Raw genomic sequence first — 12,236 nt, forward strand, 5'->3', positions numbered from 1 at the left:
CTTAAAATATACACATTTCACATGACTATGAAATGTGCACAGTCTAGAACCCTGATACCTTGAACTCAGCTTACGATACATGCATTGTTTTTATAAAGTGAAACCAGGTGTAAAACAGCATACCTAATTCACTTGAGAGGAGATACGGCATTTTATAGTCTGTTTAAAGTATCTGGTGGTCTGCCAAAGGGAAAAAAAATATTACAGGTTTTATCATCAAGTGTTATTAGGCATTGTTACAAAACCACCTAATTTATAGAAATATAATTCATGCTATATTTCCTACTCTTACGCATCCAGTTCTTTTACACCAATTAATAATAACATTCATAGTCAAGTCACCTATGCATTACTTACTCAAGCAATTCAGTAGTTATGTATGGCCAAGCTGGGCATAGGTTTTAGGTATTGCCATATCTGAGAACTTGAGTTAGGATATCTTTACCTTAATTGTCAGAGAGTCAGAATCCCAGAAAGCTAGCATAATGGGCTTGCCATACAGAACCTTTTAAAGCAAGCCTAGGCTTGCCTGACAGTTTTCACCAAATATGAATCATCTGTAGCTATTGATTACAGTCAGTGAGTTAACTTCCACCCCCTGAAGCTTACCTGGCATGTAACATGCCCTATAGAATAATCACAGCCATGGTCATTGCCAGGGAGGAATCGGAGATAAAAATGCATTTAATGTAGCCCAACCTCCAGCACAGAGCCATGGCCCTCTGAAATGCTGCTAGTGTGGTTAGGGAAAATGAAATCTAGGACCCTGGTTGAATCACTTAAACATCACAGGACAGAAGCATAAGAACTTGGTCATCGGGGTTTACATCAGCTTCTTTGACTAAAATAAAATGAAGCTATGGGCAGTCCAAAAAAAATTATAGTGATTGAGTTGTCCAAAATGGGCTCACAAATTTACTTTGTTTTAAAAGTTGTTAGAGCTGCACATTAAACAACATGCAAACAAACAAACAAACAAAAAAAACCCTGAGTAGCATGCCTTCAGCATTTATGTTTCTGGGACACAACTTCTTGCACTTGTAAATCAAAGCCTTTCAGAAAATGAGAAGGGACGTTAATTCTGTTGACAGGTAAATTACAACTTTTTTTCTAATTCTGAAAAAAATTAAAAACTAATGTACTTTCAAAGAAGCATGTATGAGAAAAATCCATATATAACAATGTTAATCTGGAATGTATATAATAGCAAATTGTTCTTTATACTAAAATATATACTAGGTAATAGGTAATACTTACTGAGAATATCAGAATAAAATAGCAACAAAATTCAACTTCAGCAAGGCTATTGCCACTTAGACCATGCATGCTTTTTTCATACAGTCAGCACTTTAGCCCAGATTTCTAACTTAGTTTTATTCTAGAAAATGCTCTGCTTGCACCTAACACTTCACTACGTTGATTTTAAGATAGTTTTCTCTAGTTCAATATACAGTTAAATAGCTATCATAAAAGCACACAATATGGTATGTAATATTATTTAGAATATATAATATACACAATATACTTAGTTTGAAGATAGAATGTAATAGTATATATACAAGAAGTCAAATACATGCCTGCCACCCAGTATCAGACTTCTTTTGGTAACTGGTAGGCTTACACTCAAGAAGCCTTTTCAAAATTCCCTGATTTTCCATGGTGATTGTCAGTATTTTCCTGTTCTGTGCATCTCTGTTTGATCTGTAAGCAAAAATGAACACATTTGCAAACACAGATTGGGAAGGGGGAGAGAAAGGAAACAGAAAACGTTTTTTAAAAGGAAGGGACTGAAAACAGAAGTCTGTAAGGAGCCTGTAGCAGACAGTGATACAGGCTTTGGTTTCTAAACTAACAGCAGAATAGAACTCTCTTTGCAGGAATTTCTCTTCAGGAGAGGAGGTAGGAAGGTACAGCCAAGTAGCAGGTGCTAATTCAGTGCTTTAGTGTTACAAATGGTTCCTTCCCAAGCTGAAAGATTTCATCAAGGACTCCTACAAGAGCCCATCTATAGCTGTAATTTTGTCGGGGCAGTGCAGCTTTTCAGAACCATTATGAGTGGAAGTAAAGGGCTGGTGGCGACAGTTCTACTTTTGTAAACTGTGGATCCATCCCATAAAGTGATGCAACAAGCTTTTTACTCCTGGAACAAAGGATAGCACCAGCTACCTCCTTTGAAAGTGTTCATTCCAACAGTCTACAGTTGCTGGCCCTCGTTGTATCGCAGCTAGGCGCTCCATCAGCTTCTTGTTCTCTCTCTCAATCTGATAAATTCGCTTTTGATCCTCCTGTGCAAGAAATGCCAAGTTTGCAATGTCATTCTCATGAGAATCTACTAGGCTGGCTCTCACAGATATGTTGCCCATATGTATAAAAAAAGAAAAACACAACAACACTTCTTATTTCTGCACTCACCCCATCCCAAAATCACCATGTTTTCTTGCTGTGCTTTGTCACTATTTCCTTGCTGTCCTTCTCCTAGCACCCCCTTGTATCTCTCTCTCTATATATATAAAAAAGGATATAAAAGCAGCATTGCATTCAATTTTTTTATCCTTACTCTTTTTCTCATTAACTTTCATTTTTTTGACTCTGAAAGGATAAAGAAAGCACCCTTCTCTTTATGTTCCTGAAGACTTCCTTGCTGTCTGAGGCATTACCATGACACAGACATAGGTGTACCATTACCTGAATCCTGCGCTTGTTAACATGTTGCCAGGTCTGTGCATGTGAAAGTTTTTTACGCACACGTGTTCTTCCTTAAAGGAGGAGAAAAGAAGAAATGTTTTAAGTGAAAAAGTTTTGTGAAGCAAAGCTATTGAGCCCCATATCCCTTCATCCAGCCTTTCCTTTGCAAGCATTCCCCAACAAACAGTGAAACAGCTTTCACTGGGGAAAGCACTGCAGGTCTGCTGTGGTTTTTTTTAGAAGCAGTAGAAACAGAAACAATGCTTCAGACCTGCACAGACAGGAAGGGGAGTAGCCGTTTCACATTTCCCTAACCACTGTTCATTAATTTTTCCTGTTTATGTGCCAGACAAGACATATTGCACCTCAACTCACAGTAGATGAGCTGTGATATTGCTTAAAGAGTTTTCTGCTCAAAAAAAAATAAGAACATGGATCAAGATTTTTCTTCTCAAGCTTCATTAGAAGTCAGTTGTTTGCAAACAGAAATTCAGCAAGTCCTCTTCATGACATGCTAACTAGCATCTAGCAGTGAAGAGGACTGGAATTTCCCAGCAGGACCTCTACAAACCCTTCATGTTGATGGCAACTGCTATTTTTTCCACTTCCGTTCAACTTACAGGTTAAGATGCTTACTAGTATTCAGTGAAAATATCATTTTGTATTAAAAAAAAAAAAAAACAAACAAAAAAAACAACACACAAAGTTATTGACAGGAATAAGGGTGAAATAGTTTTTAAAACACGCCACATTACAGCTTGTTACTGCAATTCAAGCAGTCAACAACACCTAGATAGTTATCACAGCTCTTTGCAATTTGGACCTATGACAGAATAGGCTAAGCACTGCACCGTGCCCATCTCTGCAAGAACAATTTGTTCATTACAGGACTTCCATTGTGGCACAGACTAGCATCTGATGTTACAGCAAGAGTATAGTAACTTCTAGTGATGCCACCTATCAAATTTATGATGTTGCTTTCATCAACAAATGTAAGGTTAGGAAAACGAAGTTAGACAACCAGGTGATACCCTTTGTACTGTACAGAAGCATTCCGTACCAGGAATAACTCATGCCTAAACACCCAAGTTTACATTTCATTTTGTAAATCTGGGACTGTCGATGTGTTTCTTGTAGCCTCCATTAAGAATGGGTGTGGATATCTACATTACCACTTTCAGACCTGACTGCATTTCAGAATCAAATGAAAGACCAGTTCCTATAGCTTGTTGCCCTCAAGAAGTTATGCTCATGACTATAAATAAGCAGAACATCTCCGTAAACTAATCAAGATGGGTTTGGGTTCTGTTGTTTTTTCCCCCCATCCCTTCCAATACGATAGTGGAAATCTCCATTGAGTGGGATTGCATTTGCAGCCAGCTGAAGCGTGATGTAAAGGGAAATTATGTTCCTTTTAAACAGACTGCCAGCTGTTTAATTCTTTCAGAAAAAGAACTCACTTAAGGGCACAATGTCCTTCTACAGAACGCAGACATCAACTGTAGCACAGAAAAGCTCAGCAATTTCACCCACATTCAACAGGACTACATGTAGTCTTCTCTCTCATCTCTTCCTAAACCCCAGGAAACATAGGAAAGAAGTGACTAACTTGTTGACAGGCTCACTGCAAAGTCATTTCCATCACCAGAACAATAGACAAAGAGCGGAGAATGCACCAGGACCATTTTACAGCCTACTGCTCAGAGGCCATTCATCTCAATCGTCTCATGACTGTCTCCTTCCCAGCCTTCCCACCTGTTTTTGTGGTTTTGGTATAGTTGCCACGGCCTCCCATCTTCTGAACTTGACTTCCTAGTCTTGTTTGTCCATGTTCTGTTTACAGCGATACCTGGAGATTCCAGACAATCTTGCATTATGACACACTCGCATTTTGCTCACAGACATTTGCTCACTGATGAGTCCTTACCTTTTGTGAACTGCTTGCAGAAGGCCTATCCAGCTGCCATAGGTCAAGGCAGCAGAAACTGCTTTTTCTTGTACTTACTCAAAAGTATAAACATCATTCTAAAGGGACACTTTACAGACTGAAACCAGGATGTGGTATAAGAAGCATCCTTCATGTAGCTGCAACCAGATGTGCTTTCCATTGCTAAAGACATTAAAAGCCACTACAAATTCTGACATCATCCTCCTCCTCACACTGGTTTCAGCAGAGAGAAATACATAGAATTCATATTCCATCCATGCAGCCATGTATATCCAGTGCAAGACAAACAGACTTACATTCATTGCAAAACAAACAGAAACAGATGTAAAAACACAAGGCAGGTATTTTATTTACTTACTCCAGAAAGAATTATATGCACATACTTTTCACAGATGAAAACAGCTCCAAAGAGCACTGTATAGAGAACAAGGGCTAGAATAGTTCCAAAGTAAAGCTAAAGTTTTTACACCTTGTCTTCAACAGTGGTTCAGTAGTGGTGTTAGTCAGGAAAACACTCTTATTAATAATGTAACTTAACTAGATAGCAATGAATCAAGATACCCATCCTAAGAAAGGCTAACCATTTCTGTTCCAATTTGACAATGTCCTGTAATAAGAGTGTCTTTGGCTTTGTCACTTGCTTACAAGCAGCTTATATTTTAAATGCTGTCCCTAAATTTTTGGTTACCTTTAGTTTTTGGTTACTTTAAGTTTTTGGTTACTTTTACAGTGTTGCAAGCACCCAACCAGAAGTCTCCTAGAGGCATTGCTACCAAGAGCAGACAGAATCTAGGTTAGCATCTTCCATGACTCAAGGCTTGTTTTCAAGACAAGGCAGCGAGTCCAACGGGGATGGAGGGAAGGTAAGAAGAGGCAGCTATCTGGTAGCAATAGACTCTTCCTAGTGGACAATCGTCTATCTCCAGCACATTTTATATTAAACGTAGTTTTAGCCCTGCAGTTGCTAAATGAGGGCAGAAACACGGGTTTGCAGAAAACTAAAGGAAGGACCCACACTGTAAGCTGGCCCAAAATGATGACTCTGAAATGCAGGTATTTAAGAGCAGCAAGGTATAACCTACAGTGTACTGCAGAGGAAGCATTTTCTTCCTGCAGAATGTTACTGAATATTATAGTGAATACTATAACCCTAAAATTTAGTAGCACCTCAGCTTGTTATCTGGGGGCACGTAGGAATTTCCAGTGCTTAAAACTATGCGAAATAGAAAAGCAAAGTCACTGTTCAGGTTGACTCCTGACTGGTAACTACATTAAAGCGAAGCTGGCTGCCTGAGAAACTCCATTGTCATTCTGGGCAAGATAAGCTTTTCACTGATATTCCAAAATGGAATACTGTTTTAAAGCAGGAATGTCAGGAAAGGAACATGTTGGCTGCTGTACTGCAAAAGCATAATATAAGAAGCACTATGATTTACTAGTGAAAAATCTGAGTTATCAAAAGAGCGTAATACTGGTATCTGGAGATATCAGAGGCACATAACTGAGAAGTAAATTGTTATGGAATAAAAGAGTATTTTGCTGATCAGCTTGGTTTTCAGATCTACACAATTGGTGGCAAGTCAAACAAGGCACTGTTTAGTGCCTGAAATTTCTTAGTATATATTTCAGCAGTCTACTCAGCTTGGACAGAACAGGCACCTGTAGATTTAAGAAAGTGGACAGTATGCACTACATAAGCTTTTCTCCTTCTGCGAAGATTCCATCAGCTGGAATCCCTGCTTCTTTGTGTTTTTATCCCAAAGATCTGGTGTCTGCAGGATCTTTATGACTAGTTCCTCAAAGGCATGCTGCACTCCATCCTCTGTTTTGGCACTTGTCTCTGGGGGAAAGGAAAAGAGAGGGGAAAAAAGAACACAAAATAATATTTTTATCATATTTGCAGAGCACTCCTCTTCGTAAAAAGTTCTTTTAGGACCAGAGAGAAGACTGTAACTTTTTCATCTAGTAAACCTCATCTCCTTTATCCCTTAACGGCACACCTACATTGATAACGATAAACAGAAATGTATCCCATCTGTCTGAAGCATCTAATTTTTCCACCCAGAAAACTTCCACCATTCCCCATTCTCTCCTAGAAAACAGGAATTGTTCTTAGGTTGCAATAACATATCTATTAGATGATTATTCCAGAACTAAGTTGGGAAACACAGAAAGCAGAAGGAATAGCAATTTTTTTTCCCCATGTATTTGCTATAGATCCTTCTCCAAATCTTTTAAGATTGAAACTTCACCTAAAAGGTGCCTATTTTACACAATTTGTTCCCTATCTTTCCACATCATACATTTTACTGTCTAAGCAATATTATATTATTAATATTATAGCACTATATCTGTCTTTTATGTCCCTGCAACAAACTTGGAAATTAAAAAAAATATCCATGGTCCCTGCTAGCATTAATTAGGAGAGAGATTTCAGTCCCTAAGACTCTGAGTTAAAAAACATTCAAGAAAATATAGAACTCATGCCTACACAGTACATGAAGGAAATCTCACTTTCAGCAAAAAGTATTTTCAATTACAGTCAGTGCAGAGCATCTCTGAAAAAAATAAAACCTACAGCCATGCATATGGAACTGCTGCCACAACAGGAACCCAAATTCACTTCCAAAACAAAACAAAACGATGACCTGAAATCAGCTTATTTATTGATGCCAAAATATATACATGAACTTACCAATTTTTTGGCACAGTTACTTACCTATAAAAAGCAGCGAGCGTTTTCTAGCAAACTGGAGTCCCTCTCTTCTCTCTACTTCACGATCAGGCTGCAGAGACGAATGAAGAACATGACTAAAATAAGCTACATTTGCCAGTTTTAGGAACTCCCTGGAAAAGCACCACTGCAGAACTGAAGTTTGGCTGAAAAGAAAGAGAAAGTCTATAAAGCCATGTAGCAATGGATTTTCAACTGGATTTTCCCTGTTCTACAGTCAGCTTAAAAGCTGCAAAGAACTACTGCTATTAGGCAGAGCCAATGAAGGAGGGTCAAATTGAAGAGCAGCAACATCAGATCAGCAGGAAATAGATGTATTATTATCTTCTAAATTAGCAGGTAGCAAGGTACATGCCAGAAAGGAGGCTTTAATTGTCAAATAGCTGAAGAAGCAGACCAAAGATAACTGAAAAAGATGGCAAAAGAGGATAATGCCACCAAAATCTCAAGACACTAGTAGCATTAACTACTCGATACAGACATGCAGCCAGATAAAAATTCCAGTTACATAGTTCAGGATAGCTACACTAGAAACCTCTTGTAGTAAAGCAAGAGTGAAATACATTTCACTAAGCTGCAAGCATCTAAGATATGTCAAAACCACCCAGATATATGCAGTGACTTCCCTTCATAGAATCACCCTCATTAATTGCATCTCTCCAGTAGCATTTCCAGGAAGCTAACAAGATCTGCTTCCCAAATGAGGTAATAAATGGAGCCTGCCTAGCCTAGGTTCCTCAGTTACAGAGCATATCACCTCCTCACTCAAGAGATCTGTTAGTTTCAGAGCTTATCACCCATTTATACTCCATCATGACTGAGCAATCAGTGGAAGAGTGTAAGATGATGCATTTCTAAACTGACCTTATCGGTTTTATTGCCAACTAACATCTTCACAGTGTTGCTTTTGTTGGTGTACGTTTCCAGCTCATTCAGCCAGCTCTCTAGTCCTGTGAAAGTGTCTTTTCTTGTAACATCATACACTGGTAACAGAGGAAAAGGAGCTTAACAGATGTAGAACCTTGATCAACGTTTACTTCATCATGGCAGAACTTAGTCCCTACTGTCTCATATTGCCCCAAATAATAAGCAGTATTAGGGAATTGGAGAAAGATGCAGCCATATGGTCTTTCCAGAGCTGGAACATATTGGCTGTTCTCACCCAAAGTCACCAGGGATTACAGAACATAAGCATCTCTGCAACGCATCTGTGACTGGAAATCAGGCTTCACAGCTGAAGTCTTTTACCTGTTGCTAGTTCTGAATTGGGCCACACAGAATATTTTAAAATATTCTGTATTTTCTCACCTCATTTAAAATATAATTACATGTATGCAGTGCTGTTAATTAACACCATTCTGGGTGTTAGCAAAAAGTGACTTTTGGTCACTTCATAACTGCATTCATTTAATCACTAAAGTTAAAAAAAGCTGCATCATGTCCAGAAAGAATATTTTGTACAGCAGGGTGTTCAGCTGTCACAGTCCCTGAGAATAACACTGCTCTCTTTTTCTAAATTGGTAATTACACAGAAAAGGAGTAGCCATCTATAATTTGAGCTGTAAACCTCATGTTTTATGGTAATCACATATTCTAATCACAGTTTCTAACAAAAAATAAAAAATAAAGACATTAGAGAAAACAAAATACAAAAAACAATGTGCCTTATGACCAGAAATTCACCAGAACAGTTATTACAAAGCTGATAATTCATCCCTTGCCAAGTGACACTGCTGTATTTTTATTTTAAAGTATTTTAAAGAATCATTATTTCTTGCCAGTAGTTTTGCATATTCAGTGTTTGAACTAACAATTCAGAAATGCTGTAAAGAACACTGAGAATCACAGGAACAACATGTACATTTAGGTAGTTAGACCACGCTTCTGCAATCGTGTTTCTCATCCATATGCTTCCTACCTAAAACAACCCCTTGAGCTCCTCGGTAGTAACTGGGAGCCAGTGTTCTAAAGCGTTCTTGTCCTGCTGTGTCCTAGAGGCAAAAACAAACAAACAAACACATATACCAAAAAAAAAAAAAATACATTTAGAACAAAAAAGGTAACTTAAATTACACAAAATAACATTTTTCTGACCATCAAGGACAAACAAAACCGTAACAGAATGAGGGAAGCAGTCAGAAAACTTCAGCAGTAGCAACAGAAAATACGGGGTAGAAAAGCCTGGAGAGGACTGGATTGAAGGTTAAAGTGAGAAGCACAGATACTTGTACCACGAGTGAGACAACAACTAAGTAAATGGGATGTAAAAGAAATAAATAAAGATTATTCCTGCAAGCCAAGCAGCTGGGTTTAGTCAACTAACAGTCAGCTGAAGTGAACAAGGTGGGGAGTAACTGGTTTTCAAGTCAAGAAAGGAGAAATGGTGGTTCCCCCAAAAAGTAATGCACCTTTTGTTCCTTCCAAACAGGAAAGGAAAATTCAGTTAGAACTATTCCAAATTTAATGAGACTGTAAACAGGCAAGAAATTTAAAAGAAGTAATTTTATTAAATTATTACTGCATTATGTCACACTCTCATGAATCTTTCAAATAGTTCCTATGTGCAATGTGAAATTCAAAACCCCACAGAACAAACAAGGAGGCGAAGAAGTTACACAATTTATTATTATTATTGTACAGAGAAGAATATGTACAGATTACAATAGACAGACTAACAGCTATGTTATCATTTATTTCTACTTTGCTGAAAAAAAAAAAAAAAAGAAAGGGAGTGAGACTAAAACCAGCAATACATTGACTTAGTTCAGGCATCCTTACTAAGAATATTCCAAGGTATCCATGAACATGTGGATAACAAAGTAAAAGCCTTGATGCTCTGTACATGCATTGGAGTTTTTATTTAACACACACAACTGCCCTGCTTTTTCCCCCTAATTACCAGTTTCTCCTGATGCTGTTACAGACTGCTGCAAAGTGCCTTTTCCAGCTATACGACTTGTGCAGGTTCTGGCCCTGCTTTTCATTGCCCAGCAAGGAGGCACACCCCTGGGTAATTACGAGGCCAAACATTTCTTGGTTACTCTCAGCAAAGCTTCTGCTTTGCACGCAGCATGTTGAGAATACAGCCAACACACATGGTCACTGGCTAGACCAACCATGACTTCAATACTCTTGCTCTACATTCTGTACAGAGTGTGAATGAAAACAAAGAAATAATGCCCATTTTGATACTTACTTAGTTTCGTTAATACCAGCCCAAGGCATGTTGCTGTCCTTTCAGAAGTCCCAATTACTTCATCCTGAATAGTGTGTTCTTTCTGAAATACCTATGACCATGCACATAAAGCCTCCTCTTTCTAGGGCTCTTTCACTCCATTTAGGAGAGTACACATGGAACTATAGCAATATTATAAATAAGCCTGAAAATATAGCTGCAATCTGATTTCCCACTTGTCGCATTCTGGAAATATAGTTCAGGGCAAATGCTGAAGTCTCCCAATAAATCCAGACCAACCTTTACATAGTTCATAATTATACTCTTGTTTCCATCATTTTAACCAGAATAAAGTGTCTGGAGTGTTTCTGATATGCTACAGAGTGTGTATCAGCACAGTCCCTACAGGAAATCATGCAAAACATTCACCAAAACATCACTTTTCTGCAATTGACTCGACCTGAGTGTTGTCTGTCTTGGGTCATACAGGCATGCAATACCTGCCTTTCTTGCAAGGCCACATCTTCATAAGTCTAACAGAATTACTGAAACACAGAGGTGCAGGAATGAGCACTTGATCTCTACTGGAACTGAAGGAAATCTCCAGACCAGAGCAACAAAGCGTTTATCTGTGTTTTATAAGAACCTCGCCCCCCAATTCCTGTGTTAAGTCTGACAAACGTGGCGTACATATAAATGCGTGTATAAAAACTCTAAGAGACTAAGAAAACAGGAAAAAGGTGTACTTCCGAGCAATGCTGCAAGTCAAGATTTGACCTTTTCAAGACTGACTTTTATACCCCATGTACATTGGCACAAGTGCACAACCTCAGCATGCAGATGTTAGCGAAGAGGGTGGAAAAAAAAAAAAAAGAAGTTCCCACATCTGTCCTGAACAGAACCTACCCATATTGCAAGCTGCACTGCGTGGCCATCTACCACCATTTTCTTCACTTTGAAATCAACACCTGCGACATGAGAAGAAGGGAAGACCTATGACAAGGAACCGGGTGGATGGCAGCCCCACAGCCAGCCCCCTTCTTCCCTCACAGCCCCCTGCCATCTGCCCAGAGCCCCCTGTTCCCCTCATAGCCCCCAGCCATCCCCTCAGAGCCCCCTGTTCCCCTCACAGAGCCCCTTATTCCCCCCCATAGCCGCTCCACCACCTCCTCACAGCCCCCCTCTCCCTTCACAGAGCCCCTTGATCCCCCATAACCACCCCACCACCCCCTCACAGCCCCTTTAATCTCCCCTCACAGCCCCCTTAATCCCCCCATAACCACCCCACCACCCCCTCACAGCCCCCCCAAGCCTCACCGATAGTGGGCTTCAGGCAGGGCTCAAACGAGCCATCGGTGAACCTCAGCAGGAGGCTGCGGGGCAAGCAAAGAAGCCAGAAATCAGCCCGGTGCCCGGAGGAGCTGAGGGGAGGCACCCCCCAGGACCCCCTCCAGGCCTCACCTGGACTTCCCCACGGCGCTGTCCCCGATCAGGAGCAGCTTGAGGGTGAGGCCCGAGGCCTCCATCTCCCACCCGAGCCGGGGGGTCGCAGCCAAATGCCCGCTGCCCGCCGGCGGAACCAGCTGACGGGGAAGGGGCGCTCCGCCTACCGGGCGGCGGCCGGTGCCAAGCGGGGCGGAGCGGGGCCGGGGCCCCGGCCGAGCCGCTTTGAGCTCCGCGAGGCCCCGGCGGTG

The 12,236-nt window shown here is 40.2% G+C and overlaps 1 protein-coding gene across 1 annotated transcript; it reads right to left on the reverse strand.

Annotated features, from left to right (window-relative positions):
- Positions 1-4,687: 4,687 nt before the first annotated feature.
- Positions 4,688-12,131, reverse strand: LOC309887467 (ras-related protein Rab-18-B-like). Its single transcript, XM_082779197.1, has 7 exons — positions 12,004-12,131; positions 11,860-11,915; positions 11,449-11,510; positions 9,286-9,358; positions 8,232-8,350; positions 7,353-7,419; positions 4,688-6,473 (listed from the first exon to the last, which is right to left on the reverse strand). Exons 1-7 carry the CDS (start codon positions 12,066-12,068, stop codon positions 6,301-6,303), a joined length of 615 nt encoding a protein of 204 aa, XP_082635323.1. The 5' UTR covers positions 12,069-12,131; the 3' UTR covers positions 4,688-6,300.
- Positions 12,132-12,236: the final 105 nt, after the last annotated feature.

Source organism: Aythya marila (genome assembly GCF_965140915.1).
Source record: "Aythya marila genome assembly, chromosome: 25".
NCBI lineage: Eukaryota > Metazoa > Chordata > Aves > Anseriformes > Anatidae > Aythya > Aythya marila.